This window comes from Aspergillus ruber, assembly GCF_000600275.1.
Source record: "Aspergillus ruber CBS 135680 unplaced genomic scaffold scaffold00010, whole genome shotgun sequence".
NCBI classification, from domain to species: domain Eukaryota; kingdom Fungi; phylum Ascomycota; class Eurotiomycetes; order Eurotiales; family Aspergillaceae; genus Aspergillus; species Aspergillus ruber.
Window position 1 is genome coordinate 300,061 of NW_024467306.1, and position 26,980 is coordinate 327,040.

At 46.5% G+C, this 26,980-nt stretch overlaps 13 protein-coding genes across 13 annotated transcripts; 7 read left to right on the plus strand and 6 right to left on the minus strand.

The window, feature by feature from the left end:
* The first annotated feature begins 36 nt into the window (after positions 1 to 36).
* On the plus strand, positions 37 to 1,085 carry EURHEDRAFT_411634 (DsbA family protein). Its single transcript, XM_040781683.1, has 5 exons — positions 37 to 233; positions 299 to 318; positions 375 to 773; positions 834 to 881; positions 934 to 1,085. Exons 1-5 carry the CDS (start codon positions 158 to 160, stop codon positions 1,009 to 1,011), a joined length of 621 nt encoding a protein of 206 aa, XP_040639590.1. The 5' UTR covers positions 37 to 157; the 3' UTR covers positions 1,012 to 1,085.
* A 196-nt stretch (positions 1,086 to 1,281) lies between these two features.
* On the minus strand, positions 1,282 to 1,864 carry EURHEDRAFT_514819 (cyclin-dependent protein kinase regulatory subunit CKS1; the record flags this gene model as incomplete). The annotated part of the gene is made up of 4 exons (XM_040786305.1): positions 1,282 to 1,318; positions 1,384 to 1,442; positions 1,560 to 1,704; positions 1,761 to 1,864. The coding sequence occupies 4 exons, from the start codon at positions 1,862 to 1,864 to the stop codon at positions 1,282 to 1,284; spliced, it is 345 nt and encodes a 114-aa protein (XP_040639591.1).
* Positions 1,865 to 3,258: 1,394 nt separating this feature from the next.
* Positions 3,259 to 6,086, plus strand: hscA (putative Hsp70 chaperone (HscA)). Its single transcript, XM_040781684.1, has 7 exons — positions 3,259 to 3,438; positions 3,518 to 3,568; positions 3,624 to 3,750; positions 3,810 to 3,975; positions 4,026 to 4,733; positions 4,792 to 5,272; positions 5,324 to 6,086. The coding sequence occupies exons 1-7, from the start codon at positions 3,396 to 3,398 to the stop codon at positions 5,590 to 5,592; spliced, it is 1,845 nt and encodes a 614-aa protein (XP_040639592.1). The 5' UTR covers positions 3,259 to 3,395; the 3' UTR covers positions 5,593 to 6,086.
* A 40-nt stretch (positions 6,087 to 6,126) lies between these two features.
* On the plus strand, positions 6,127 to 7,228 carry EURHEDRAFT_411637 (ribosome-recycling factor; the record flags this gene model as incomplete). Its single annotated transcript, XM_040781685.1, has 2 exons — positions 6,127 to 6,625; positions 6,711 to 7,228. Coding segments are annotated over exons 1-2 (811 nt in total), but the record flags the coding sequence as incomplete, so codon positions are not given.
* Positions 7,143 to 8,505, minus strand: EURHEDRAFT_411638 (uncharacterized protein). Its single transcript, XM_040781686.1, has 2 exons — positions 8,299 to 8,505; positions 7,143 to 8,186 (listed from the first exon to the last, which is right to left on the minus strand). Exons 1-2 carry the CDS (start codon positions 8,417 to 8,419, stop codon positions 7,297 to 7,299), a joined length of 1,011 nt encoding a protein of 336 aa, XP_040639594.1. The 5' UTR covers positions 8,420 to 8,505; the 3' UTR covers positions 7,143 to 7,296.
* A 202-nt stretch (positions 8,506 to 8,707) lies between these two features.
* On the plus strand, positions 8,708 to 8,932 carry EURHEDRAFT_454557 (CDC26 family anaphase-promoting complex subunit; the record flags this gene model as incomplete). The annotated part of the gene is made up of 1 exon (XM_040784205.1): positions 8,708 to 8,932. One exon carries the CDS (start codon positions 8,708 to 8,710, stop codon positions 8,930 to 8,932), a length of 225 nt encoding a protein of 74 aa, XP_040639595.1.
* A 707-nt stretch (positions 8,933 to 9,639) lies between these two features.
* Positions 9,640 to 12,707, minus strand: EURHEDRAFT_454510 (C6 finger domain protein; the record flags this gene model as incomplete). Its single annotated transcript, XM_040784200.1, has 8 exons — positions 9,640 to 9,961; positions 10,020 to 10,489; positions 10,548 to 11,101; positions 11,163 to 11,444; positions 11,507 to 11,848; positions 11,929 to 12,462; positions 12,520 to 12,564; positions 12,653 to 12,707. 8 exons carry the CDS (start codon positions 12,705 to 12,707, stop codon positions 9,640 to 9,642), a joined length of 2,604 nt encoding a protein of 867 aa, XP_040639596.1.
* A 2,574-nt stretch (positions 12,708 to 15,281) lies between these two features.
* Positions 15,282 to 15,959, plus strand: EURHEDRAFT_454441 (iron-sulfur cluster assembly protein CIA2; the record flags this gene model as incomplete). The annotated part of the gene is made up of 2 exons (XM_040784194.1): positions 15,282 to 15,519; positions 15,586 to 15,959. 2 exons carry the CDS (start codon positions 15,282 to 15,284, stop codon positions 15,957 to 15,959), a joined length of 612 nt encoding a protein of 203 aa, XP_040639597.1.
* Positions 15,960 to 16,220: 261 nt separating this feature from the next.
* EURHEDRAFT_514824 (116 kDa U5 small nuclear ribonucleoprotein component) lies at positions 16,221 to 19,411 on the minus strand (the record flags this gene model as incomplete). Its single annotated transcript, XM_040786306.1, has 4 exons — positions 16,221 to 16,783; positions 16,870 to 19,098; positions 19,161 to 19,309; positions 19,392 to 19,411. The coding sequence occupies 4 exons, from the start codon at positions 19,409 to 19,411 to the stop codon at positions 16,221 to 16,223; spliced, it is 2,961 nt and encodes a 986-aa protein (XP_040639598.1).
* Positions 19,363 to 21,580, plus strand: erg10B (acetyl-CoA C-acetyltransferase). Its single transcript, XM_040781687.1, has 5 exons — positions 19,363 to 19,834; positions 19,905 to 19,954; positions 20,028 to 20,103; positions 20,161 to 20,650; positions 20,720 to 21,580. Exons 1-5 carry the CDS (start codon positions 19,767 to 19,769, stop codon positions 21,236 to 21,238), a joined length of 1,203 nt encoding a protein of 400 aa, XP_040639599.1. The 5' UTR covers positions 19,363 to 19,766; the 3' UTR covers positions 21,239 to 21,580.
* Positions 21,581 to 21,661: 81 nt separating this feature from the next.
* On the minus strand, positions 21,662 to 23,251 carry EURHEDRAFT_522697 (putative ZIP family zinc transporter). The gene is made up of 3 exons (XM_040786869.1): positions 23,173 to 23,251; positions 22,860 to 23,048; positions 21,662 to 22,803 (listed from the first exon to the last, which is right to left on the minus strand). Exons 1-3 carry the CDS (start codon positions 23,210 to 23,212, stop codon positions 21,671 to 21,673), a joined length of 1,362 nt encoding a protein of 453 aa, XP_040639600.1. The 5' UTR covers positions 23,213 to 23,251; the 3' UTR covers positions 21,662 to 21,670.
* Positions 23,252 to 23,633: 382 nt separating this feature from the next.
* On the minus strand, positions 23,634 to 25,745 carry EURHEDRAFT_411643 (Atg14 domain-containing protein). Its single transcript, XM_040781688.1, has 2 exons — positions 24,863 to 25,745; positions 23,634 to 24,806 (listed from the first exon to the last, which is right to left on the minus strand). The coding sequence occupies exons 1-2, from the start codon at positions 25,494 to 25,496 to the stop codon at positions 23,833 to 23,835; spliced, it is 1,608 nt and encodes a 535-aa protein (XP_040639601.1). The 5' UTR covers positions 25,497 to 25,745; the 3' UTR covers positions 23,634 to 23,832.
* Positions 25,746 to 25,865: 120 nt separating this feature from the next.
* EURHEDRAFT_411644 (uncharacterized protein) lies at positions 25,866 to 26,980 on the plus strand. The gene is made up of 4 exons (XM_040781689.1): positions 25,866 to 26,286; positions 26,340 to 26,398; positions 26,460 to 26,524; positions 26,581 to 26,980. Exons 1-4 carry the CDS (start codon positions 26,047 to 26,049, stop codon positions 26,643 to 26,645), a joined length of 429 nt encoding a protein of 142 aa, XP_040639602.1. The 5' UTR covers positions 25,866 to 26,046; the 3' UTR covers positions 26,646 to 26,980.

Here is a 26,980-nt window from a genome sequence, read left to right on the forward strand (position 1 = left end):
ATAACTAGATTAGACGTCTTATTGCTACAACCATCCACCCACTCTACGAGTATTCCGTACTCATACCTGGCGAAAAAAGAAAAAAGAAAGAAAAAAAGAGAACAGAAACACTCTTCTTTATTTCTCATTGCCCTTATTCTAACTCTGCGAGCGCAAAATGACTATACCTCCCAAATTTGTTGGTCAGAAGTTGTTGACAGCTGCTACTCAGCAACAACACACACTCGAATTATGTATGTAGTCCAAGGACTAGCAAGTGTCTTGATAGAAAACAAAACTGATTTTCTACGAAATATAGATCTCGACTACGTGTGTCCGGTGGGTTCCATCATAGTAGCAACTCGATTCTATACTGATTTGTCTCTCATTGCCAGTTCTCGGCAAAACTGTTCAACACATTTTACGCTTCAGTCAGACCTATAATTACTCAAAAGTATGCGTCGAAACTTCAGGTCATTTTTCGCCAACAAATACAGCCTTGGCATCCATCATCAACCTTGGTGCATGAAGCCGCGGCTGCTGTTCTAAGGATAGCCCCGGAGAAGTTCTGGCAATTCAGTGCCGACTTATTCAGGTACCAAGAAGAGTTCTTCGATGTGAATGTTGTTAATGAAACACGCAACAAGACCTATGAGCGGTTGGCAAATATTGCTGGAGGTGTTGGCGTGAATGAGCGCAAGGTTCTCGAGCTGTTGACTATCAAAGAAGAAGCCGAGAGTGGACAATTGAATGTCGGAAACGAGGTAACCAATGACATTAAGTTGATGGTCAGGGTAAGTATCAAAGAGCACATTTACTCCAAAAGAAAACGCACATTATCTAACTCTATATAGTTAAATCGTGTTGTAGGCGTACATGTGACCCCTACAGTATACTTCAACGTATGGTACCTGGTTTAACAAGCATTAATGTTCAGCGTACTGATATTTCCAGGGACTCGAGGAGCCGGGGATTAGTAGCAGTTTTGACGCTACCCAATGGGAACAATGGCTGACAAAGAATGTGACCTGATTGTCTCTCCCAAAGGTAGAGGATGAAACAAATGTATTTCAATGCCAATTCTATATGCCTTTCTTTCATTCCCACTATTTCCCCCATCTCGTTCAATGCTCCAAGATTCTGTATTTGAATGTAATCGACTGTGTTGAGCTTTGCTATAGATCATATGGTCATTAATTTCTATCATTTCTTGATTCTCTTTCTTTTCCTACCATAATCCCCCTCCCCTTTCAATAAGATAATAAGCTAAATGGATATCATTATGCTGGAACTTGCAAATAATCACTGAGACACTGGAGGCTGATAGTTAAGAGGGCGCCTGCAAGCATTAATTAGCCGTGAAGGTCATGCAGTTAAAGAAATATTTGGATAGTAGATTCTTACTTGAACAAAAGAATGTGTGGCTCTGGTTCATGCACTTCATAATGTTCCCATCCCAGGCTCTGCCAGTGGTGATTAGACTGTGATTTAGGAATCTGAAAACAATAAAAAACAGTAGACAAGTGAAACAACACGTCGTTCCTATCGTCGTCGTCGACAAAACCTCTTTCTGAACTTACCTGAGTAATACCAAGTGAACGCCACTCTTGCTCCCAAAGGAGTTTCAATGTGCCTTTTGCACTATCGAAATAATCGGCCGGAATTTTTTTGAGCATATCTTTTGGAAGTTGGACGTGGCGATATTCGTATTGATCATCGGAATATCTGCTTCTGTTCAATGCGTATGTTCTTGTCAAGGAAAGCTCAAAGGAGATAGGTACCTTGCTGAATAGTGTATAGAGTCAACGTACTCTCTAAGCCTGTCCACCTCCTCGTCTTCTAAAAGGCGAGGCTTTCTATTTCTCCTGCTCATATCGATATCCATTTGGAAGTGTGGGCGCGCGAATGCAATGTTGATACCTGCCTACATTGGTCAAATAATCAACACATGAACGGGAATATGTCCACCTTCGGGGCACAGAACATACTCCCCCCTGTTTGAACAACTTAGTCTCTGATCGAAAATAGCAACGCTGAAAGGTGTAAGGCTTGACTTCACTAACAACCTGGTAAAGGATCCTTTTTTGAGGTCGTCGTAGTTTTCGCCTTTCTTTCTCTTAGTTAAGAAAATAAAAAGAAGGGTGAAAAAGAAAAAAATAAAAAAAAAAGAGAAGATGCAAAAGAGTTATGTCAAAAATATATGGATGATCGAGCGCAAGTTAATAGAAGAAAGAAATACAACATGTAATTTCTCTCCGGTTGAGGCCAGAGAAATAGTAGTCACTAGTTCGTTTGGATGAGATTCAGACAGAAGATAATCCATTGACCTCTCTCGCCCCACATCTGCATATTCATGCCTGAGGCTTGAAACTCTATGCGGAGTATTCCATACATACCCCCCCTTGAACATTCATATCATTGCCAAACATTATTATAGGCTACAGTTAATTAAGCGTATATGGTGGTACAACTAAACAATATTCAAGGTGTAGAAACCCAACAACTTTTATTGATGATGCAGACCAGTTAATAATCAGCTCCAATTTCAAAGGGCACATAGTACAGAGTACTATGCATTTGAATGATTGAATCAAATGAGCAAAAAAAGTTCATTGTCAAATCAAGGATGCCATAATAATGTACTTTATTCTCCCCAACCATAACAACTATGAGATTATAGAATGCCTGAAAACTAAGGATCAGATACTATGAACAGTTTAACCTATGGGGCTCACAATCGAGTTTGACAGCTGGAAAATTACTGCTAGTATTTGCAATTCGAGGTCCAATATGAACTACTGTGTATGTGGGGGCAAACCTGCTACATACGGACCGACGGTCTTATATATACCACCTATATAAATTGCCATCCAACCTTCCCAATTCAAGAGATCCCTTCTGCAGGACATTGCCACATGTGTTGCTCACTCAGCTTGTCGTGTGAGGGCCCGTTCATGTTCATGTTCAAGTTCAAATATTTTAAGCTATCACCGGCCAGTAGCCTTTCCTACAGTAGACAGGATATCGTGTACATTTGTGCCCTGATGGACACTAGAAATCGAATCTACAATAAAGCTAATACCTGCACATGTTTTCATTGTTATCCTTACCACACCAGAGGCTAATATTAGGGTTCCTCAGCGTGGGAAATCTTGAGTGGCGGCTTATCTAATCGCTGCGTACAACCAAGGTCGAGGGAAAAAAAAAAAAAAAAAAAAAAAAAAAAAAAAAAAAAAAAAAAACTAAAGTGGGGCCCTGTCCTCTTTTTTTTTTAAAAAAAAAAATTTCAACCCGCTCCCACTTCTAACGCCCGGAGCGAATTTTTATTACTTCCCTTCCTCCTCCCTCCTCCTTCCACCTTCACACATCAACTCTCCTCCTGGCTTTGTTCATAGTATCTCCTATATTCAGCCATCATGTCTGACGAAGTCTACGAAGGAGCCATCGGCATTGACCTTGGTAAGTGTCCAGTAATTTACACACTAAAATTCTTCCACCATAGCAAAACGCTGACAATATTTTTTCCACTTTATTTCAGGCACTACCTACTCTTGCGTTGCCAACTATGAAGGCACCAATGTCGAAATCAGTATGTTTTAATGCTCTACCGTCAGGTACATGGATCGGAGGCTGATTTCTCTAAGTTGCCAACGAGCAGGGTAGCTACACTACCCCCTCTTTTGTCTCCTTTACCGACAAGGAGCGCCTGATTGGTGAGGCCGCAAAGAACCAGGCTGCGATGAACCCGCAGAACACCGTCTTTGATATCAAGTAAGGAACAATCCACAACTCGAAATAGGGTAAAGAACGCACGCCTAACAATTCTATAGGCGTCTCATTGGCCGACGCTACGAAGACCCGATTGTGAAGAAGGATGTTGAGTCTTGGCCCTTCAAGGTCGTCGACCAGGGAGGAAACCCTGTTGTGGAAGTCGAATACCTCGGCGAAAACAAGACCTTTACTCCCCAAGAAATCTCGTCTATGGTCCTTATGAAGGTAAAACTGCATTTACCGCAATATGGATCGCCCGTGCTAACAACGGGTAGATGAAAGAAGTTGCGGAGACCAAGCTCGGAAAGAAGGTGGAGAAGGCTGTTATTACAGTGCCAGCTTACTTCAACGACAACCAGCGCCAGGCTACTAAGGACGCTGGTGCCATTTCTGGCCTGAATGTTCTGCGAATCATCAACGAGCCTACCGCTGCAGCGATTGCCTATGGTCTCGGTTCCGGAAAATCTGACAAGGAGCGTAACGTGCTGATTTATGACCTGGGTGGTGGTACTTTCGATGTGTCTTTGTTGAACATCCAGGGCGGTGTTTTCACTGTCAAGGCTACTGCTGGTGACACTCATCTTGGTGGTCAAGACTTTGACACCAACCTCCTTGAGCACTTCAAGAAGGAATTCCAGAAGAAGACCGGAAAGGACTTGTCTGGTGACGCTAGGGCCCTTCGTCGCCTGAGAACGGCTTGTGAACGTGCCAAGCGTACGCTGTCCAACGCCACCCAGACCGCCGTTGAGATCGACTCTCTTTTCGACGGAGAGGATTTCAACACTTCCATCACTCGTGCTCGTTTCGAGGATCTCAACGCCAAGAGCTTTGCTGGTACCTTGGACCCGGTCCAGCAAGTCCTTAAGGACTCTGGACTTGCGAAGGGCCAAGTTGATGAGATCGTTCTTGTCGGTGGTTCCACTCGTATTCCCCGTATCCAGAAGCTCCTCAGCGACTTCTTCGATGGCAAGAAGCTTGAGAAGGTAAAACATCCAGATGATCAAGATCTGGAAATTTTAACAGGCTAACTGGTATTTACAGAGCATCAACCCCGACGAAGCTGTTGCCTACGGTGCGGCTGTGCAGGCTGGTATCCTTTCTGGAAAGGCCACTTCTGCTGAAACCCAGGACCTCCTCCTCCTTGATGTTGTTCCTCTCTCGCTTGGTGTTGCTATGGAAGGTAACATCTTCGCGCCCGTCGTTGCACGTGGCCAGACCGTTCCTACTATCAAGAAGCGCACTTTCACCACCGTCGTTGACAACCAGACCACTGTTCAGTTCCCTGTTTTCCAGGGTGAGCGCACTAACTGCTCAGACAACACTTCCCTTGGCGAGTTCACGCTGGCTCCTATTCCTCCAATGAGGGCCGGTGAGGCTGCACTTGAGGTTGTCTTTGAAGTTGATGTCAACGGTATCTTGAAGGTTACCGCAACCGAGAAGTCCTCTGGACGTACCGCAAACATTACTATTTCGAACGCCGTTGGTAAACTTTCGACCAATGAGATTGAACAGATGATTGATGGTAAGTTTCCCTAGTTCAATTTAGATTGCTCTATATCTGACTCCACAATAGATGCCGCCAAGTTCAAGTCCAGCGATGAAGCTTTCACGAAGAAATTTGAATCGCGCCAGCAGCTCGAGTCTTACATCTCTCGTGTCGAAGAGCTTGTCTCGGACCCGTCCATGTCCATGAAGTTGAAGCGTGGCAACAAGGAAAAGATTGAGTCCGCGCTTAGTGACGCCATGGCTCAGCTTGAAGTTGAGGATTCCACCCCTGACGACCTCAAGAAGAAGGAACTTGCCCTCAAGCGTCTCATGACTAAGGCCATGGCTACCAGGTAAATGTAAATATTGCTAGATCCTGGTATCAATAGCAGAGGGGTTGGCTGTATGCTTTCATATACAAGAGTGAAAGCCCCGATCTTGACTATTGATCGAAAATTATTAATCTGATTAAAAGCGCTGTCCTACTTATGACCCTTTTGGGGGTTGAGACTCTTTGTTATGATTGGGTACTGTCTTCCTGGATGAACGAGACTGCCCTGGGCAGTTTATGATTTTGATGAGCCGGCATACTGGTGGATCTGGTCAGATCTTGAGTTTGATTTCTAATTTGTTTTTCGTTTCCTTTTATTTAAAATTGTTCACATATTAGATTCGGTCAGACGACTGTAAGGTGTTGACAAAAGAATAAAAGTGGCTTAGTTGTTCTGCTGTACGCCGTCTCTCCAGTTGATTGATGCTTCCTCTGAATATCATGTGGGCCTTGGACATAAAAGACTTAGTAAACTTACTATGCAGAAAACTGATAATATGTCAACCACCCTAGAAACTACCTCTTTCGCTTTTTTTTTTTTTTTTTTTTTTTTTTGTTTACGGGTTAATTCTTAAGTTGGTCACAATGCAACGTAGCTTGGCAAGTTCCAGCCTTTCTGGCCTCGTCCGAAGTCGTTTTATATCCACAAACTCTCAGATTATAAGTCGATCACAACCTTTGTTACCACTGTATAACCTGGCTGTGCCAAGCGGAAAGCATGTCTTTTCAACTTCCTCTCCTTTATACAAAAAGAAAGACAAGTCAAAGAAGGGCACTTCTGCTGCTGAGTCTGAAGCAACCAAGTCCTCAAACGGTGTTGAGGCCTCAGACGACCCTTTTTCTCTCTCTCAGCTGCAGGATGACATTGTGGCCGCCGTCTTCCGTCTCAAAGATGATCTTTCTAAACTCCGCGCTGGAGGGAGATTGAACACTGAGGCCATCGAGAGTCTTCGGGTTCAGTTAAGTAAGGGGGGCAAAGACACTGTCAAACTGGGAGAGCTGGCACAGGTTGTTCCTAAGGGAGGACGAATGGTCACTATTCTTGCTGCTGAAGAGGATGTGAGTTTGCCCCCATTGTTTCTTGAATACAACATTCGCTGTGCACAAAACTTTTTCCTCCCTTGATTCTAACTTGTGTCAAAAGCATGTTAAACCGATCAGTTCGGCAGTCATCTCGTCCAATCTTTCCTTAAATCCTCAGCCAGATACTCATAACGGCCTTCAACTCAACATCCCAATCCCCCCGCCGACGAAGGAATCCAGAGATAAAACAGTACAACATGCAAAAGCGGCAATGGAAAAAGCATCTGGAACCATCCGCGACTCAAGAGGTGCTGTGCATAAACGTCTTCAAGAGATGCAGAAGAAGAAGATCGCCAGGCCAGATGATGTTCGGAAGGCACATGACAACATGGGGAAATTAACAGAGAAGGGACAGAAGGAGGTAAAGGATCTGTTTGAAGCAGCCAAGAAAGCGTTAGAGCAGGCATGAGCGACCTACGACGACTATCACGGCAACCCAATTTGCAGCCTCGAGACATGAGAGTGCCGGTTCGTACTATAATTGCGTGAATAGACTGGTTGATGTTTGTCATATAATTTTCATATTCCCTGAATACTAGATACATTACAGAAGAAACATTTCTTTAAAGAAAATATCTGACAATTTTGGAAAGATATGGCTACTAAACAAGGAAGGAAAGAATATAGTACATCATGTATCATCCGTTCTATGCACGCTTGGCAGGGCGGCTCGAAGCAAGAAGCGACTCAACTTTAGTGAGAAATTGTGTGCTTTTGCCGGCAGTTCGGTATGTTTCGTTGTTCCTGAGATTGGCAATGATGCCCCCAAGAACTGCAGGTTTATCAGCCTGTTGAGTCTCCGGCCTGGGGTAGATTCCCTGGATGAGACTCTGTACCAGAACCTTTCGGTTCTCAGCATGCATTGGGTTGAACTTGATTTCCTCGGGCTCCACAAGATCCCCCTTTCGTTGTGACAGTTTGTCTGCACGTTCTTGTGCAAGCTTCTTGGCCTCTTTTATAGCCTGGGCCTTTTCCTCCTCGCTGAAGAAACGAACACTTTGTCCCTGATACAGTCGCCTGCCCAGTTCATGTGGTGGAATATATCCGTCTGCGAAGCGTCCGCTTATTGATGATAGCTTTTCTAGGACACCTGCAGTCTGTGCGGTAACATCGGTTGGTAAAGAAGGCCATGTTTCTTGCATCGTCGAGAAGTCATGCGCCTGAGGTGCGTATCGGACAGGTACCGACCTCGACTTCTCTGCAAGTTCTTGGTGGACGGCTTCAATTTCTGCTTCCCGAACATCATCACCTTTCCCCGCTCCCAACTGACTCCTGGGTGCTCTAGGACGGCGGGGTTTTGGGGAAGACTTCTTGAATTTGCGAGCGCCCGCCTGTACTCCACCTCGAGGGTATTGAAGCCTAGGTCCTCGAAGAACGTTTGCTTGGCCACCAGTCTTGGAAGCAGCGAGGGCTCTTGCATCAATCACATGTGGTAGACGAGGACGAAGTCGGCTTGCACTGGCATCCTGAGAGCCTGTTTTCACAGGCGGAATGTTAGGCCTTTTGCGAGGGCCAGGGCGGGGTGTGAGACGAGGACCTACGAAAGTACACATGAGCTTTCGGATGGCAATAACAAGACTAGCGGAAACATTGAGGTACATAAAAAGGATGAAGGATCATAGGACTGCTATAAAACGAAGAACACGTACCTGGCGGTTGATCTGTTACCTGCTTCGTTACGGAGAATTGGCGGAACGAGGTGATGATTCCCTCCACCGAACGCTGGTGTTCATTGTACAGGAATACTGGGCGCAACTGAGTTCGAAGCATTTTTAGTCTCCCCTGCTGCAGTAGCAGCGACGACCAACTTGAGCGAATGGTGTTGTGACGACGACGTAGATTCGTGCTGCCCGCGTGCCCGAAAAGTTGAGAATAGTTGAATTCCCGGGTAAAATCACGTGAATTTTTAGTGTCCACCGTAAACATACATGGAAGAGTGCATTGGAGCCACAACTGAACCATTTTATTTCTTTCCAGCAATATTGCCTTGAAAATAGCCTAGTTGCGCTTTTAACTTTACTGCAGCTGGACTCTACAATTGTTCACCAAAGCCCGACAATGCTTCGTCGCAAACCTACGGCAATAGCAGTGACATCCGAAGACCTTGCTGCCTTTGAAGACGCACGATTACGCAAACTAGCCAAAGAAAACAACAGTCAGGCTCATGTCGAAAACAGTTCCAATTCCCATTTTGATCCGAGTGACGAGTTGAAACCACTACCGGGAGACAAAGCAAGAATTGTTCGGTCTCGCGAGGAGCGGATAGGAATCCGGCGCAACTGAAAGCCCTTCTTCCCAGCCAATTATAGGAGAAACGAGTTGTTTATCAACTTTCCCTAGTGCCTTTCGACTGAGCGAAAGCACCTTGCAACCTCATCCATGCCTGCCTTCACGAGAAGCATGATTCTATTGGGAAAAGGCCCAAGATGTCGTCTCCAATGTCGTACTTTTTTGTTTCGAATTTCATTGCACCGTCTACAACTAGAAATCTAATGTACATAACTCTTGGGATATCGCCTCCACGGGTTATTGTTCTTGAAAATAAAATACGGAGAATCGAAACATAGAAATCACCTTGATATACACAAGAAGCTCATAATGAAAAAAGAGGTGCCGGAAGATCAACCCCAGCTGTGCTTCCCCAACAAAAGTGAAAGAAAGACGCCTGCTTTCTGATGACAAACCTACCCGCGAAAAGCGCAAATTCCATCATTGATAAACCTATAACCGTAGCAGCTGGCATTGCAATATTAAGAACCAAATGACGGCCCATGTGAATGGAATAAAAAGAGGGGAATATGATTGTACCACATGATGTTGCTGCATCCGATGAAAGATGTTTGATAGGGTGATAACATGTGAGTACTTTATGCCATCCCACATACCGAGAAAGGAGCCATAAACTGTGGGCTCTTGGTATAGTCGTCCCTTCTCGTACAACGGACGATTGAACGGGAAGCAGAGAATGTGTAGAGGCAAGCCTGCCATATTCACCGTTGCCGTTTCGACACATTCTCCATTCCCATGTCAACAGAATAATTCCATCTCCTCTTCAAACCATGGGGATCAAACACACTGGCAACACTCTGCTGCCAGTCACGGGCTGTGATCATAGAGTGCCTTCCGGTAAACTGGGACTGAGAGATGGATTGAGGTGGCGTGACCGAGGCCACCTTGGCCGGTGACCCGTATTGGACAGGATAGTGAGTTTGTAGGGGTGGCTGCATGCCCTGCACTGGGTTGCTTAGGCTCATTGGTGGCGAATTCGTACTGACAGTAGACGGATCAACCGAAAACGCCATTTCCCATTGACTAGAAATATAGTTAGCAGATTTTCTGAAGTAGACCGTTTTTAGGCTATTTTCCGTACTTAATAATGCGCGTTGGGTCCCAACTGTTTTCATCCACTAGCGGAGCTTCCATCGAGGGGTGGTTCGATACTGGGTGAGGCGTCATCATTCCCAGGGGCTGCAGTTGGGAGGAATCGGACTTTGCGTCTTCAGTACCAGTGGACATTGGAGGTGAAATTGGATAGGCATTATAACCCACTCTGCTCTGAACGCTTCCCGTGAGATGATTCAACGGTGGAGTATATTGTGAAGAGTCAAACGGTGGAGGACTCGGGTGATATGGCTCGGAGGGACTCCCATATGGGAACGTGGATTTTAGCTCAAATGGGCGGTTGACATCCGCAGAGAATGCTAGACGTAGAGAATCAATCTGTGCCTGGATCTCTGGCATAGGCCAAGCGGCAGAGCATTGCTCGAGGATACGCATATGCCGTGTGAAATAACCTCTCGCATCCGTGTGGAAATGCGGATCAGGAGACGTTATTGCAATCTGAAGTGTGTGTGGGTTAGCAAGTGATATGCTAAGTGCGGAATAAGCTAACACCTACCAGATGCAACATCGTGCAGGTCAAGATGCAGTAAATAGCAAAGTTAATGCCCCTTTGCATGAATAGTAGGCCCGGAAGACCGTAACTGGCCAGTATGGCTTCCTGGAGCCTACATAGGCATTTCGCTGAGGAGTAGCATAATTCAAAGTGCCCTTTCCAGCTCCCCCCGGCAGAGAAAGACTTGGACGCGATTAATTGGGGGCGATGAAGTAATATAATCCCTAAGTGACAATGCGAATGCATATTCGCAACAAAATGCGATGGTATCCAGGGTGGCGTTCCATCGGCGGGATAATTTACCTGTAAGTCCGGAGGCATGCCGTGGAGCCAATTTGTGAACAGGGGATTCTTCTCAACAAACCTGGGGTCGGCACCCCAGTCTCGTTGTTTTTTTATCTTGTGGTATATGTCGGTGATGATGCGGATGTTGTTGGCATTCTGAACAAAGTAAGCATACTGTCGAGAACGGTCAATCTCGAACTGGTCAAGGCCTTTAATGTCCAACATTGGTCGCATGTCCACAGTATCCGGGTCTACGCCATAGTCCGAACGACCTAATATGAAACAGGTTAAAAGTTGTACAGGCAATGCTGGACGAGAAGGATGAATACATACCCTGCGGTGCTCCAATCATGACTTCGACGACAAGCAAGGCCTGCCACACCCTTGTCTGTACCAAGCATTCCACTGGTTGTAAATCACAGGGTCTCCCTTCCGCATGGACACTGTAATGTTCATGGAGATCCAAATCCTTCGCCATGGAGACTATAGTTTTCACCGTCTGCCAAGATCTATAATAGTAGCCTTTTTTCGGCAATGATTCTCTAGCTTTCAGTAACAGAAGCATTGCCTGAATTGTACTCAGACGCGGTACATCCATAAAGCTAGGCTCATGCCCTGTGAATGTGCATTAGCACAAGCTTGAATTAACCAAACGAGATCAAAACTGGGTAGCTCACTGTTCGCCAATGCAAGCCACTGGGCTCCCTGTGCAGGATCGTCTGACAGTCTGCCTGCACATGCAAACAACGCTTCAAGGAGGAGAGGAGATATCGAACTCCGGTCATTTTGCCATTGATAATACAAGTGAGACCGGTGAATCGCTGGGACGTAGGGATGAATGTCATCGAAATATGTTTTAAAGTAACTCATCACCTCGTCATCGGGTGGCATAAGTTCGGGAGGGATTCGAATCGCAGACCCTGCGCCTGTGCTAAGTGGCGGCAGTCTTTCCTCTGCATCATCTTGAATGGGGACTTCCGGTTCCGACCGATCTTGTCTTTGCTGCCTAATATATGGCGCTTTGGAGAAAAAAAAAAAAAAAAAAAGACTTCAGTTTTCGATCCCCCAAAACACTTAATTGGGGAGAGGAACATCATACCTATACCAGTCTCGTCAATCTTCAGCTCACCAAGTACCTCGCTGAGGTTTTCCGCAGTGGACTGGTCGTTCTCGAGAAACAGGCTATTGTCTGGAGTGCCCAAAGATTGCTGCTGTGTTTGAGACGCAGAGAAAATCTGCGACTGTTGGTAGTGGTGTTGCGGCTCTGCGATGGGCGGCGACCGGACATCGCCATAAATACCGGGTTGAGTGTGAGGGGGTGGCATGAATTGGGAGAACACGCCCATCCCATCATTGTAAGGTTGAATGCTCCCCATCGGAACTTGGCCACCATCACGGAAGGTCTGAGGCATGGGGAAAGCATGGTGGGAGGGCTGCTGTGTACTAGGTGGACCTAGAGAGCCTGTTGGATCGGATTCAACAGTTTGCCCAGTGGGAAATTCAGACTCCTGCCCGACAGTGGGAGGCACGCATACTAGCTTCAAACGGGTACACGCGGAGCAAGGCCATGTATTTGTCGTAGCTGCATCGCATTTGATCTTCCTTTTTCTACAACCGTTACAAGCCCGCATCACTGGAGTCACACGTTAGATCGAAGCCCACCAATCAAGCACGCAGACGGATCGCATACCCTTCAAACGTTTGTGTCTGTTGTGTTCATCCACAAACACATAGTCTAACACACGAGTATTCTCCGTTAGCACCCGCTTCGTCTCGGGTCTCCGAATGTGGCGGCAATTTGCCATGCATCGAAGTATGCTTACTTTTATGACCCTCCCTTGGGGGACCGGATGGGGGTGCGAATGAATAGCCCTGCATTTCCCAAAACAAAGAACTGATATAAAGCAAATATGTCTCCGCAGCTTGCTAACGGAGAGCCCAGTCGGACAAAGGTTTATTGCGACAGGATATGAGCCGTATACAACCGGTGCGCAAAAGGTTATTATTTTGGTGTAAACTGCATGTAGACCGGTCGATATCGAATGAATCGAAATATGATTAAAATAATGCACCCAAGCGGGGAACGCGAAAATTAATCAACTTTAGAACAGACACTGGACGCCTCGCGCTTCTATCGCTTGAAGTCGCAAGTTTCGAGAGTTGGGCCGGTGATTTAGTGCAATGAGGAGTATGTTAATTAAGCAATATCGATATCGCTCTGGAGATGACGATCGAGTGGCGCAAGTCTGATAAGGACGCGGTAAGATGCAATTTTCGTCCGCGAAATAAGGAAAAGCGACAAAAATATTGGGTTAAGGGATTGAGACTAAAGACTAGGTTCAAATTGTTCGTCAGTCATACCCTGTGAGTATTCGGAGTCTCATAGGATGAACAAGGGCAAAATGAGAAGAGGACAGCAAGCACAGTGGCATTTGGAGGAGGAGCTGGTTTTCAGCTGCCTCTTTTTCTTTTTTCTTCTTCTTTCTTCTGTGACTTATACAAAATTCCTTTATGTTCAAAAGGAAATTATGTGCAACTTCCAGTGGCTGTTGACAGCGAACACCCTTGGATGAGACAACCGGAGAAAGCCAAAAGCAAACAGGAAACAGCAGCAAAATAACATATGATAACGAGGGCGATGTGGCTTACAGTGAACAGGCAATGAGAGAGGAATGACGCTGTTCTGGTCTGAATTTGTAGTCTACCATCATCAGTATATTAGGTCATTGGTAGAATTCCGGTTCAAAGAATGCAACGATCCAATTGGGACGCGATTTGAACGTCTGCAAGGAAAGAGGAGAAGCAAAGCGGGTGGAGGGAGGAACAGGAAGCAGGATGGCAAAGGAACGAGTGATGTTCAGGGAATCCAATTTAAGCAAGAGGGGGAAACATGGAAAGCCCACCAATGCACACGACAGTTCGCAAGACCTGAAAAGGCGTGTAAGAAAAGGATTCGGATTTGAATAAGAAGTAGTCTAGTAGTTCATGGCGCGACTTCTGGAGTTGGAGATTTCGGATGGCGGATTGAAAAGGGACGTAACGTAGTAGCGGCGATTGATAGCACGGCGGCAGTGGTAATAGCAATAAAAGGGCGGTAGCAATATGTACAAAGTCAATACAGACTGTACTGTGTACGGAGTACGAAGTACCGTATGTATGGTCAAAGATGATAAGTGGTAAGGATGTGATAAAAAGGAAAAACAAGATAGGGAAAGAAACCGAGGATTACTATATTATATAAATATAATACTTAAAAGAGCTGGATGGTAATGATGAACGGTGGACGAGGGGGGAAGAGAGAGAGAAAGAGAGAGGGTGTGTGTGTGTGTGTGTGTGAGATGAGTCTCAAAGGAGTAGTGACGGGCGGAGACCGACCAAGTGCGGGACACAGTTATTAGTAGTACAGTTACAGAGTACATAGCAAAGAAATATGCCTGCTTAATATCCAATTTGGTGAGAAACGGATAGACCATACTCTCGGACCCTGATATGATCATTACCGAAAATCTTCCTATAAATGGGTTGCGGTAGTACTCGGTGATCTTTTAAGTCATCCTAATGTGAGTATAAAGTATTATTACAGAGTTAATACAAGTAAGTACAGTGGTATGTACAAGTACATGCAAGAGCGTACTCCAAAATCCGTCAGGTACTTACTCCAAGGTCTCCGGTGATCGCCGTAGTAATATTGATTAAGGCAGTCTCTTTCTGGATAATGCTAGCGTCCCAATAGTTAGCATCCGGGTCCGAGACATCAGGACATGGTGATTGGTTCCGGAGCCCATGAGTTCCTTTGGTGCAGGGTCGATCCGAGAAGACAGGATTCCGTTCTTGGAAATAGCTCACTGCATATTCCATTCTGTTCTTTGATTTTTTTTTTTTTTTTTTTTCAACTCTATCATGGATGAAAGAAACCTAACAACTACAGAAGACCGTAGAAAGCTTCACCATCAGTACAAGTACGAATAATGTTTGTTCTGTGTAAATGACAACTATTGTAGATCGTTAGCAGCTTGCCTCGGTTCGGGATATTGCATACGGAGTACGAGGTATTACTTCGTACATGGTTTAATGATGTTTAGCTGACAGTAAGCATAAAGCATAGAATACTTACTATGCCCCTGCAATAATACAAACTACTGCTGTTGGAGTACTCCCGTGACATATTGATACCCCTAATACAAAAGTCACGGAGAACCCTGTGGTAGTTGACCTTTGCTGGCGAGTGATTCATTTCAGCACACTACGGACATAATGATATACTCGGTGATGTATACTCCATACAAACATTTGCCCATGCTATGTGAAACTGTTGTACTCCGTAACTAGTTAGTTACGGGGTACATTTCTAAATGTAAAACGGCGCAAAGTTAATCCGAGATTAGACATGACCCCTCTATCAAAGGCCATCAATTTCTTAGAAGTACCAAACCGACAACAAACAAAACTAAAATGGCATCAGAAATTCAAAACTCCAATCCCACCATATTGAACGCTGCGGATCTTCCTACCCGGCTACGTCCCGGTGCTCCTCGTAAATCCGGTGCCTATGGCACTGGCATCTTTACGTCTGCTCTTCCTTCTGCCACAAACGCAAATGACCCGTTCGCCTCTTGTCTATATTTGTCGGAGACATCTGACAGTGAGGATGAGTTGATGGAAGAGCCCATCGATGAGCAGGAGATTTATGGTAATTCCACCATCCTTTATCTTCGGTGTATATATAGAAAAAGCTTACTGATGATTGAACATCCAGACCTTATATCTACCATCTCTGACCCGGAACACCCTATTTCACTGGGTGCGCTAGCTGTCGTCTCTCTTCCTGATATCTCTATTAAGCCCTCGCTTCCCAACGTGCCGGAGTCACCCCTTCGGACAGTCACGGTGCTGATAACGCCGACAATAACCCATTGCAGTTTAGCGACAGTGATAGGTTTGGGTGTGCGCGTTCGATTGGAGCAGTCGCTTCCTCCTCGGTTCCGTGTAGATGTGCGGATCAAGGAAGGCACTCACAGTACGGCTGATGAAGTCAACAAGCAGTTGGCCGATAAAGAAAGGGTGGCCGCTGCCTTGGAAAACGGAACCTTGATGGGTGTTATCGCGAAGATGTTAGAAACATGCCAATAATCCTTTGGACTTCCTCAGCGAGACTTCGAATTGTTTTACGCGTGCACATGGTGCGATAGACGGCATTCTCTAGTGTAACTATCGCAAAGGGAAGACGCTTCATTTAATATAATGCGCAGTGACCGATTCTCGCGTACATGCGGTTCTCTTTTGTTTTCGGGATTTCGGGAGGAGACCCCAACTATGACATTACAAATGCATAAAACAATGTGGTTATGATATGTGATAACCTAGCCGCCCTATACTCGACTATATGATGGTTTAAGAGTCCAGAACGCCACTTTCCTTCAAGCTCTTCCAGAGCTCCGGTTCCAAAAATTTGCTCACCGTCACATCCTCCGCCAAACCCTTTCGTCGTCTTGTCTTCAAGACAAAATCCCGGGCAGTGGCCATAGCCGGTGCCATCTCCAAAGGTCTGAGTTTGACATCACGATCCAGGGGATCTCCGGGAACCACGCTCCACTTTTCGAAAACAAGACTGACCGCAGCCTGTCCCTGAGTGTGGATTCGAAGATCAGTCTCAAAACCAAAGGAGTCGATCACAGGGATCAATCCACGGACTGAATAAAGTGGAGTTCCGGCAATTGGCCCGTCCGAAAGGACATGTCCTCTCCTGCGTGAGAGAACCGTGTACACAGATGCAACGGCGTCAGCAGGGCCTGTCATATTGCATGAATAAATGGGCTCCATAAGGCGAGGAGATGCCATAAGGAAAGACGAGTAGATGGCACGTCGGACCGTGGGAATAATCTGACCGCCTCCTCGATAAATTGCTTGATCAGCAAGAGAAACGTCGGTAAGCCGGAATTTGGCATTTCGAATAGCTTGTATCTCTCGTTAGCTCAAAACTCGTTTCAATATGGGCAAATGTTCTCAATTAATGCAAAGGAATAAAAAGGGTTATACTCACGCTCTTCACAAAGTGGGCCCTCCCTGGTACCCCAACCGAAGCCTTGCGTAATAGAATCTCTGACTGATCCAAGAAGCTTCTTGTCGACTTGTGATGGTAGCGTGTCATCTTGGAGTATATTCGGCCCCATTTCATCCGGACCAAAGGCCCATATGCTTCTGGCAGCGAGCTTGTCCCACTCGTAGTTATCCTCAAAGTAACGTGCTACCTTTCGGATAGGGTCCTTGATGCTGACCTTACCACTCTCGATATCCTCGGCGATACCATCATCCAATGGCTCTGCAATCATGGTGACCTTATTCTTCTTATTTGGTGTGATGGAGTAGCACATGATAGCAGAGGTCTCGACGACAGTTTCACAGAAGCGCGTGACAGGGTCTGACACCTTGATTTCCATCTCCGAGTACAGTCGACGGAGATCATGAAGTACACAATCCATGTAGAGCTCGCCAGTACCCAAGACCACATGCTCACCAGACTCTTCCACTTTGGTGGATATTAGAGGGTAGCTCTTGTTGACCTTGCGCAGGCCATCAAGCATCTTGGGTAATTCGGATGGATTGACCGGCTCAACCGCAACTTTGAATACAGACTCGGTGATATGCCGAATAGGCCTGAAGATGTAGGCTTCCTCGTCATCCTCGAGTTTGAGAGGCATCAGGGTTGCGGTCTTGACAATGGAATCATCCACACCCCCTAGAAGCACCCAATTACCCGCAGGGACACCGCTCGTCGGAATGTTATAGCACGTTTCTGCGATCCATGTGTCGGAAATGGTTGCAATAACCATGTCTTCCTCATCTTCGGGTGTATAGCCTTCGCCCAACACTCGAACCTGCTGGCCAGGCCGTGCTGTGCCACTCATAATTCTTCCAAATGCATGGAAGCTGGCGGCATCTGTGGTGTTGAAGAGCTTCGTAACATGGACAACAAGGGGACCATCAGCGTCACAGGCGGCCATGGCAGCTCCTACCTTCGTATCGAGTGGGCCCGTGTAGTACCGATCAAGTTTCTTTTGCGCGCCCTCCACCGGGGATGGGACATGCTGGATAATCATGTCCACGAGGCCAGTTGCAGGACCAAAGAATTGTTCACAGACCAAACTAAGTAGCTCCTTGGCATCGGTCTTCAGCTGTGAAGGCTTAAGGTTGATGCCCACGCTCGCAAGCGTTTCCTTCAGGTCTTCCGGACTTTCACTAATCGTGTGCGAGTAGAGCTTGTAGATGGGTTCCAGGACGAATTTCACAAAGGTACGCCTCGAGTTCTCCTCGGCTCCTTTCCGCATGAATTTTCGGCTATTTTGATTGAAGAAAACATCACCCCAAAGACGTCGAGCAAACTCGTTCGTATCGATTTGAGGGTAAGAGTCGGCATATGTCTTGGCGAATGACTGCAATGTGAAGCACCAATTCATGGAACTACACGCGAAAGCAACGTTTCCTTTCTCAGGACTTAGTCGTTTCTTTTCGCCTTGGCCCGGTAAAACATTCTCGATTACCGTGTTCACTTCCTCAATCACATGTTTCAGCTTGAAGTAGGCATCGTTGGGTGGGATCTTCAGCTCCAGAATCAATCTGTCCATCTTGTTCACAACCATCGTCATTGGGAGGTCCTCCAGGACGGCATGCTTGATTATTTGTTCTGTATTGGCCTGTACCCCTTCCACGACGTCAACCACGAGTACCACACCATCCGCTAGTCGCACTGATGCAGCTACCTCATCCACAAAGTTTACGTGTCCCGGCGTGTCAAGGATGTTGAAAAGATGGGATTTTCCTTTTGTGTTTTGAAGAATCAAGCTCATCGGCGCAGACTTGATGGAAAGTCCTCGTTCGCGCTCCAGGAAATGGATGTCAGTATACCGAAGCTGCTCCTCCTTCCGTCGGCCTATTCGCTTTTCTAGACGCTCGGTCAAATCGTGCGTTTGCGCCACGAGCATATCCATAAACGCCGTTTTTCCATGATGGAGGTGGCCGACAACCGCGATATTCCTTGTCTGGTCTGGGAAATTGAGTAAATCGGTCATAAACTCTCGTGAATAGTAAACTGGTGGCAATTCGGCTTCCTCAAACGCGAACCTCTTTTGTTGGACCGGGGCAATTATCGGCTCAGACAGCGGCTGCGTGTCTTCTTCTTGTACAAGCGTTTCAACATCTGTCCCATATACCTGCTGCGCACTAGGGTAGTATTGTTTATCTTCATGTAAAACAACGGCATTTGAAGGACCCTCTGTTGAATTGGAACAGGTCAGTACCAGAGCAAAGGCTTGATTCCGGTGCTTGACTACTAACCATCGACCTGCATCAACTGTTGCTCATTAGTCTCGTCCTCATCCTCATCCTCCTCAAAAGCCTCTTCGAAAGAAAAAGATTGCGGCTGAGTCTGCTCATGTTGCACTTCCTCATCCGACTCTTCTGCGCCCCCGATGTAGTTACCAAATCTGAAGAAATCGCGTCAGTCTAAACGATAATTTCCAGGATCACAAAGTTGACCAAGAAGAAGAGGCGATCTGGGCGACATACTCATCGTAGAGATCATCCATGTTGGACAATGTTGGGAGGATTGGCAGCTCGCTGCTTCTTTTTTGTTGGACTCGCGCTTTTTCATTAGAGTCGGTCGGCCGAGCTTACTGAGTGGCCCGAGCTCGGTGGCCGCTCGTTGGTTGCACACGGTGACACGCCCCTCTCTCCGATAGCGCTTAAATGGCTAGGAGTAGGTCCGGGTCAGTATTCGTTTTCTTCTTTTCTTCCCTTGTCCTTTCAGCAATCGTCAACCAGGATTTATTTTAAACGGTCTGCAGTCGGGGCCTTTTTTATTCAATCGTTGCTCTCGTGGATCCAGATATATATTACATTTACTTCCACTTGTTTGACAAGAAACCCTCTACATAATACAACATGGCTTCTTCTCTCCCCCCCGTTTACATCGCTGCCTCTGCCCGGACTCCTGTGGGCTCATTTCTCGGGTGAGAATTCTTGAGACCTTGTCGAATTCCAACAAGTCAAAACGAAACTAACCTCGTTTTTCTTTCCTAGATCTCTTTCGAGTCTGACTGCCCCGCAGCTTGGTTCTCATGCCATCAAAGGTGTGCCACTATATAGTCCTTCCATGTGCACTGATGTGGCCATAACAGATTTTCTAATATCTCTTGTTCATAGCTGCTCTTGGGAAGGTAGAGGGTCTTAATCCGTCGGATGTCGAAGAAGTTTTCTTTGGCAACGTTCTCTCCGCAAAGTGAGTTGGCCTTTCTCTCTTTTCTTTGGGCCTAAGTTGACTTACTTCTCCTTCCAGTGTTGGACAGAACCCCGCCCGACAGTGTGCCCTTGGTGCTGGACTCAACGACTCGACCGTTTGCACTACCGTCAACAAGGTTTGCGCCTCTGGCTTGAAAGCTATCATTCTTGGAGCGCAGACCATCATGACCGGAAACGCCGATGTTGTCGTGGCTGGTGGCGCGGAATCCATGTCGAATGCTCCTCATTATCTCCCAAACCTCCGCAATGGCGCTAAATATGGCCATCAGTCTCTGGTGGATGGCATTATGAAGGATGGGTTGACTGATGCTGGAAAGCAAGAGCTCATGGGTTTGCAGGCTGAGGAGTGTGCTCAGGACTATGACTTCAAGCGTGAGGACCAGGATGAATATGCCATTCGCACGTACCAAAAGGCCCAGGCTGCCCAGAATGCTGGTCTTTTCGATGACGAGATTGCTCCCATTGAAATTCCTGGCTTCAGGGGTAAGCCTGGCGTGACTGTGTCCCAGGATGATGAGCCGAAGAACGTGAGCGATCCTGTTTTTCTTTCATTCAGGTGCCATATCTTGAATTTCTAGCTGACAGGTTTGGTTTAGCTCAATCCCGACAAGCTCCGAGGCATCAAGCCTGCTTTCATCCCTGGTTCTGGAACCGTGACGGCTCCTAACTCTTCTCCTTTGAATGATGGTGCTGCTGCTGTTGTCCTTGTTTCCGAGGCCAAGTTGAAAGAACTCAACCTGAAGCCTGTTGCCAAGATCCGTGGCTGGGGTGATGCTGCTCAGCAGCCCAGCAAGTTCACCACTGCACCATCGCTGGCTATTCCCAAGGCCCTCAAGCACGCAGGCTTGACCCAGGATGACGTCGATGCATTTGAAATCAACGAAGCCTTCAGTGTTGTTGCTCTTGCCAACATGAAGCTTCTCGGTCTCTCTGAAGAGCAGATCAACGTCCACGGTGGTGCCGTGGCTCTTGGTCATCCTATTGGTGCTAGCGGTGCCCGTATTGTGGCCACTTTGCTCGGTGTTTTGAAGGCAAAGCAGGGTAAGATTGGTTGCGTTGGTATCTGCAATGGCGGTGGTGGTGCAAGTGCCATTGTTGTTGAATCTCTTCTCTAAACGCAAAAGACGACTGGTTTATGAAAAGACATTGCTTGTTATCAGCATAATATGTTAAGCGGAACATAATGAGGGACAGTATAATGGGATGATAATTCATGATATGTACAGGTGCTTGACTTTTGACTGAACCATCGCATTTTACAGTGTTTCGTTTAATATAACCCTAGTTCAGTCTTAAAATTTCCCTGGGCTTTTCTGCATAATCCTTCATCCAAGGATTCCATGCCTTATGAATATAAATAATGTTGGAAAATAACCTGTTTGTATATACAGACATGGAGGGCGCTCAAACAAGCCCGAATAGCCAATTCAATAAAGCCAGTATTATCATCCAAGCAGACTCATACATACAGAGGGAAGATAAATTGTTCTATTCAAAAGAGGCTAACAAAGCAATGAAGATAGGTCGAACTGTCTGACCAACTATTCTTACGCAAAAGCACCAACTAACGCCATCAACAAAGCTCCACTTGCAACTGCAATGCAAGCCTCGATGCGCCGCTTGCCTCTCAGAGTTTCGTAGCTTGATTCGCTTAGGAAATCTTCAGCGAGAAGTTCTACCAAGCCAGCAAAAAGCAAGAGACCGCTGCTGATTGCATTCGTTATACCCACCATGAGTAGACCTGCTGTACTCGTGGGATCATAGAGATTATGCATAAACAATCCGATAGCCTGTCCAATGGGAGTCGTGGTACCGTATGCGAGACACATAAGCCATGGTTTCATGGAGGTTGGCGAAAACAGATCTGGAATAAGCGAGGCAATGCGTGACCCAAGAGCGAATCCTTCAAAGGTTTGGTGGAAAGAAATGGCGACTAGCAGCACGACAAACGAAGCCCCCGTAGCGACGCTGACTGCCATTCCAATAAAGATACTGTGGAAGAGGATGCCTGCCTCAAGTAGAAGACATTGTAGCAACTGTCGCTGCGCATTCGGATTAGGGTACCCAGGATTTGTCTGCCGACGGTGTATTGGTAGAACAGGGTAATGGGATTCACTTTCATTAAGCATGGAGTCACCATCTGCGTAAGGTTCAAGCTCTTCGAGACCGGCGTCCTCGTTTCCCTTGTCCGGCTCTATGTCCTTCATACTTTGGCGGTGATCACCGGATATTCTTGATGATGACCCAGGTGTTGTTTTTTGACGATTGACCCCTGAAATGCTCCCAAGGTGTATATCATCGGTTTCATCTTGCCAATTGACTCGTGAGTAGTCAGACCCGTCATTTCCAAGCCCATTATGATCGTCATGCTCTACTTCGTTGATTAGATTATCATAGTCGCTTGCATGTACGTGCCCTGCTCCTTTCATGGCGAAAAACATTTCCACGCAAACGACAACAAATACCGAGATCATAGCAACAAATCCAGCCATGGCTCGATAACTCTTGCTCCAAAACCTAGGAAGACAGGGGTCTGTAAGAGAAACGAACGCCGTAGGTAGCAAATGGACAAAGGCTGTAGCGATCAGGACACCAGTCCCAAAATGTCTTGAGATGAAGAGAAAGCGACGTGGTATTGGAAGACGGGGAAACCGGCGGGCTAGGACAGGGAACGAGCACGCTATGTACCATCACGAGTCAGTCATGGATTTCTTCTGTATATAAGGATTTATATACCTAATGTACTTAACACGAGGATAAGGAATAGCGCCATGACATGCGCCGGTGTGTTGTAAGCACCACTTCTTGTCGAGCCACATGTTGCTTTTTCAGCATCCTCGTCCCTGACTTCGTGTCGCCGGGCAAGTTCAGCTCCCAGAATAGCGGCAGGGATATCTGAAATTGAGGGAAACTTGTGTAAAACACCTGTGCGATATTCAAAATCAGCAAAGCTAATGAAGCGGTATATCACAACATCGCAATATAGCGGTACGATGTTCAGTATTCGACAATGGACGGCCATATGGATGCAATGCTGCTGGGTACTCACCAGGTATCCCTGAGTCCGATTCCAGTGATCCAGGGTCCATATTTTATTGCTTTGTATAACCTCAGACTCTCACCCCTCCATGACCTGAATGCACGCTCCTAGCTCTGTAAAGTTCCGTAATGGCCCAGCTGCTCGAGCAAGCCGCCCTCGGAGTTGCTGCGGTGCCTAGAATTTGAAATGCGAGGCGCAATTGATTATATCCGGAGCACCTTCGAAGCCCAATTCGAGAAGGCGGGGAATTTGTACGAGGTCTTGGTGATGTCTTCCCTCGAAAGAGGGAGTTTACCGCAATCCGCGGAAGTGATTCGGACACGCGTTAAAAGCAGCAGAGAACTGATAATCTTATCAATCAATTCACTGCAACCAATCTCCTGCTTAGTAACACGACCATCGTCAAAAATGCATGGAATTCATTTTATTTACATGGAATCAAGATAATCATATGCATTGAACATACATGGGTTGATTTGCTGAAACTCCTGACAAGCAAATGAACATAAATTAGAGAAGGTAAGACTCATATCACGGACGAAATTCTCAATTCTAATTTTAGGAAAGTACGTGTATAGAACTTTATGCCCTGATAGGCTGTCAAGAACACCCAGAGGATGGTCCCAGTGTTATTATATAGTACATTCTGGCCGAGTGACAATTAGCTTGCTATCTGTTTCGCAGTTTAGTCCATCCATTGGTCCCTTTTGATCGACCGGTAATTGTTGGCTCGTTCGCGGATTCCGGTTTGGCATCTTCGTTTCTTGATATGCCTGCACCAGTAGGTGTTATATGAGTGCTGCCACTCCTCTCGAGCCCTAGGCCACGCCCATGTCTCTGCTTGACAGGGAGAAGGGTTTCTTGTAAAGACTGAGACGGTTCTTGAGCCTCATCATCCCATTCCTTCTCCTCGAGTAATTCCCATTCGGCACTTGCCATTTCTCCGAGCAGCGTTGATTTCAATTTGTCCACTACCTTTGTCGGAGTTGGTAACTTCCACGTTCGCATGAATTCTGTGCCTTCTGAAGCACCCAAGAACGAATGAGCAGTTCCATGAGAATAATGACCTAGCATAGAGAACGTCTTCGTTCGTTGAATAGTAGTTTTCGGAGAATCTTTGGAAGCCCGCGACTTCGATGGTATATCACGGCTGGCATAAGCCCTCATTAGGGTTGATGTTTGCACGGGAGGAGAAACCAATAATTGCCATATATTCTTTCCAATGTCGCATACTTCTTCCCATGAGTCCGAAGTTAGATTTAATCCTTGGGTCCGACACAGCCAAGAAACATTCCAAGCCAAAAGTGTGGCCCCTTCCAAGAAGAGAGCATACGTTCTAGGGTCCTCTCGCGCTAGCTTTGGCAGATTTCTATCAATAAATAAAGGCCGAGGTCGGGGTGTGTAGTGTCGTGTATCTGGCGTTCGTGAAGCTGCCGGGCCGGACGATGATGACTGAGCGGGCGCGCCTGAAGGCAGTTCTCGGGATATATAGGATCTTGCAGGGGCATAAATTGTAGCCGTTGGATAATCTCTATGCGGGAGAGTTATTTCTGCCGGAAGTCTCAGGGACAAATAATGTGAGACGAGAACAAGGAGATGAGCAATATTAGAAAAGGATGTGGATATGTGAGCTGCTGTGACGCCTGTAGTAACAATTAGTTTTATGTGGACAGGATTAAAATAAAGGGCCTTAACTTTCCATTCATGTCTCGCAAATCTATGAGAGGCATACCGCCAAGCACGTAGGTCTCTTTGCTGTCCCCATTTATCCTCTTGCTTTTCTGTCGCAATCCATAGATATTAGCAGCCTCTCGGCAGAGGAATATCCGTGAATCTATTGTCTTGGTGTGCAAAGTGTGCCAGAGGTGTTCTGTTCTTCTGGCATTGTTTTGTATTGCAGTCAGCATGGCGGCTTCACGTTCCAGAAGTTGATACTTCGCAGATTCAGTGTCAGAATTTTGCCGTGCCAGGGTGAGTCTGCGCTGAGATATATCAAGCTTCTTATCGTTTATTTCAGCGGCCAAATCCTCAACCCAGTCCCTAAGCGCTTTTGTCCTTGCGGATGAATTTGCTTGCCTGTTGGCAATTGCCTGGATGGTCCAGCGACTATGACCCTGAGTAGCTGATTCGGGAACCATTCCATCAATTTCTCCAGCTCTCCCTCGAGTCTCTTTATGTGTGATAGCATCTTCAATTTGTTTCCCTATGGCTTCCTTTTCTAGGAGGACTTTCGCATGTTCGACTCGCAGTTGGTATAGATGAGAGCGGGCACATGTTGTGCAATAGAAAGGCAGCCGTGGATTCGGAGCACGAGAACATACGTGGCAACTCATCGCAAGCGTTCGTGATTCTCTCAGATGTTGGATATTACGCCAAAATCTCGAAGCCCCATGGTCCTCTGGCGGTTTATCGAGAGCGGTTCAAACTGTCCAGTCCGACAACGATGTAAACTGACAAAACTAACGGTATGAAAACAAGGGTTCTTCATGACTTGATTTCGATAGGGATGATCATAGATTATGATATTCAACGACGCGAATACCGGACAGGCACTTTCATGGTATTCACTCATACCGTAGGAGAAGGTGAACGTAGGAGGGCCGATCGACGGCCGGCCGATTGCCTACGGTCAGATAACGTCACCTGACAATGCGACAGGCACAACGGCCCGATTGGTTGGTCTTCAGAGATCACTATGGGCAGTGATGCAGCCTCAAGCCTCCAAGGCCAAAGGCCAGTGATTCAATCGGTCGCTACTACGGACCAGAACCTCTTTTTTATCGTTCAATGTTTTCCCCTCCCATTTCTCTAGTCCTTTCTCCCGCATATTCGCGCATACCTCAGACATATTACAGAAAAACCCAAAATCACCGATTAACAATCATGGGTTCAGCTGGCAAAGAAAATGAGGAAACTATCTCCCGTAATGATTCGTATTCCCCAAGACTGGCACCGCGGAGTTGCAGCACTGGCCAGCAGGTGGACTCACAACAAACACAGCAGTTGATGGAAGAGCTCAGAAACTGTGGCTGGGAACAGCTGGAGGAAAAATACGCAAAAACCATGGAGGAACATGGTAAATCTGAAGACGAATTGCGAGCGCAAGTCGCGAAATTGCTGGAGGTAATCCTGTTATGCTCGTACCTTCGAGACTGTTATTGATTGTTCCATGGCAGGTCTTTGTAGCATGGTCTCAAACTACTGTTTTACGCGACGAGGACAGAGCCTTGAAAAGGTTTATCAGCACAAGGCGTCTGTGCAGACGGAGAATAACCCTGGCTAACTTTACTCTACAGGTTTAAGACACAAATGCAGCACGTACAGAACTCTGAAGAAAGATTGGAAAACAAAAGGAAGCATTGTACGATCTGCCAACCTATATTTGAAGAATATAGGGACACTGACTTAATTACATAGATACCGACGTGGTAAAAGCGTTTGAAGGTGCTCTTGCATTGCTGAACGGCCGTGCAAGGCCCTAAATACCGCGCAGGTGCTGCTGGGACAAGGGATAATGACCTACCGTCTCATTTCAGTTAGGGTCTGGGGTATGGATGAGCTAGGGACATTTGATACCCAGGTTGTGTTGTTGCGGAAGACAGCAACCGATTTTTCCCATTCTACATGCTCGGACAATGGAAGGCAGAGACTTGTATGGTGTGTCATGATTGGAGTGACAATGTAGATGGCAGTATTTTTCACGAACCCCATATGTATGCATGCCATGTTGGGAGCATTGGGAAAACATATAATGAATTGCCATGAAATCTTCATTTAGTCAAGCATGAAATAGTAACGTATTCATACAGAACATTCC

What these genes read in the sequence shown, in the direction of transcription:
- EURHEDRAFT_411634 (XM_040781683.1), top strand. Translation starts at nt 158, where the DNA reads ATGACTATACCTCCCAAATTTGTTGGTCAGAAGTTGTTGACAGCTGCT. An exon ending in ACAACACACACTCGAATTAT is followed by an intron (nt 234 to 298) that starts GTATGTAGTCCA and finishes TACGAAATATAG; the next exon opens with ATCTCGACTACGTGTGTCCG. An exon ending in ATCTCGACTACGTGTGTCCG is followed by an intron (nt 319 to 374) that starts GTGGGTTCCATC and finishes TCTCATTGCCAG; the next exon opens with TTCTCGGCAAAACTGTTCAA.
- hscA (XM_040781684.1), top strand. Translation starts at nt 3,396, where the DNA reads ATGTCTGACGAAGTCTACGAAGGAGCCATCGGCATTGACCTTG. An exon ending in AGGCACCAATGTCGAAATCA is followed by an intron (nt 3,569 to 3,623) that starts GTATGTTTTAAT and finishes GATTTCTCTAAG; the next exon opens with TTGCCAACGAGCAGGGTAGC. An exon ending in CGTCTATGGTCCTTATGAAG is followed by an intron (nt 3,976 to 4,025) that starts GTAAAACTGCAT and finishes AACAACGGGTAG; the next exon opens with ATGAAAGAAGTTGCGGAGAC.
- EURHEDRAFT_411638 (XM_040781686.1), bottom strand. Translation starts at nt 8,419, where the DNA reads ATGCTTCGAACTCAGTTGCGCCCAGTATTCCTGTACAATGAACACCAG. An exon ending in GGTAACAGATCAACCGCCAG is followed by an intron (nt 8,187 to 8,298) that starts GTACGTGTTCTT and finishes GTACTTTCGTAG; the next exon opens with GTCCTCGTCTCACACCCCGC.
- erg10B (XM_040781687.1), top strand. Translation starts at nt 19,767, where the DNA reads ATGGCTTCTTCTCTCCCCCCCGTTTACATCGCTGCCTCTGCCCGGACT. An exon ending in GGCAACGTTCTCTCCGCAAA is followed by an intron (nt 20,104 to 20,160) that starts GTGAGTTGGCCT and finishes TTCTCCTTCCAG; the next exon opens with TGTTGGACAGAACCCCGCCC. An exon ending in AGGATGATGAGCCGAAGAAC is followed by an intron (nt 20,651 to 20,719) that starts GTGAGCGATCCT and finishes GGTTTGGTTTAG; the next exon opens with CTCAATCCCGACAAGCTCCG.
- EURHEDRAFT_522697 (XM_040786869.1), bottom strand. Translation starts at nt 23,212, where the DNA reads ATGGACCCTGGATCACTGGAATCGGACTCAGGGATACCTG. An exon ending in ATCGGACTCAGGGATACCTG is followed by an intron (nt 23,049 to 23,172) that starts GTGAGTACCCAG and finishes AATATCGCACAG; the next exon opens with GTGTTTTACACAAGTTTCCC. An exon ending in CCTCGTGTTAAGTACATTAG is followed by an intron (nt 22,804 to 22,859) that starts GTATATAAATCC and finishes GATGGTACATAG; the next exon opens with CGTGCTCGTTCCCTGTCCTA.
- EURHEDRAFT_411643 (XM_040781688.1), bottom strand. Translation starts at nt 25,496, where the DNA reads ATGAGTTGCCACGTATGTTCTCGTGCTCCGAATCCACGGCTGCCTTTC. An exon ending in AGATTTGCGAGACATGAATG is followed by an intron (nt 24,807 to 24,862) that starts GAAAGTTAAGGC and finishes TTGTTACTACAG; the next exon opens with GCGTCACAGCAGCTCACATA.
- EURHEDRAFT_411644 (XM_040781689.1), top strand. Translation starts at nt 26,047, where the DNA reads ATGGGTTCAGCTGGCAAAGAAAATGAGGAAACTATCTCCCGTAATGAT. An exon ending in GAGGACAGAGCCTTGAAAAG is followed by an intron (nt 26,399 to 26,459) that starts GTTTATCAGCAC and finishes TTTACTCTACAG; the next exon opens with GTTTAAGACACAAATGCAGC. An exon ending in GGAAAACAAAAGGAAGCATT is followed by an intron (nt 26,525 to 26,580) that starts GTACGATCTGCC and finishes TTAATTACATAG; the next exon opens with ATACCGACGTGGTAAAAGCG.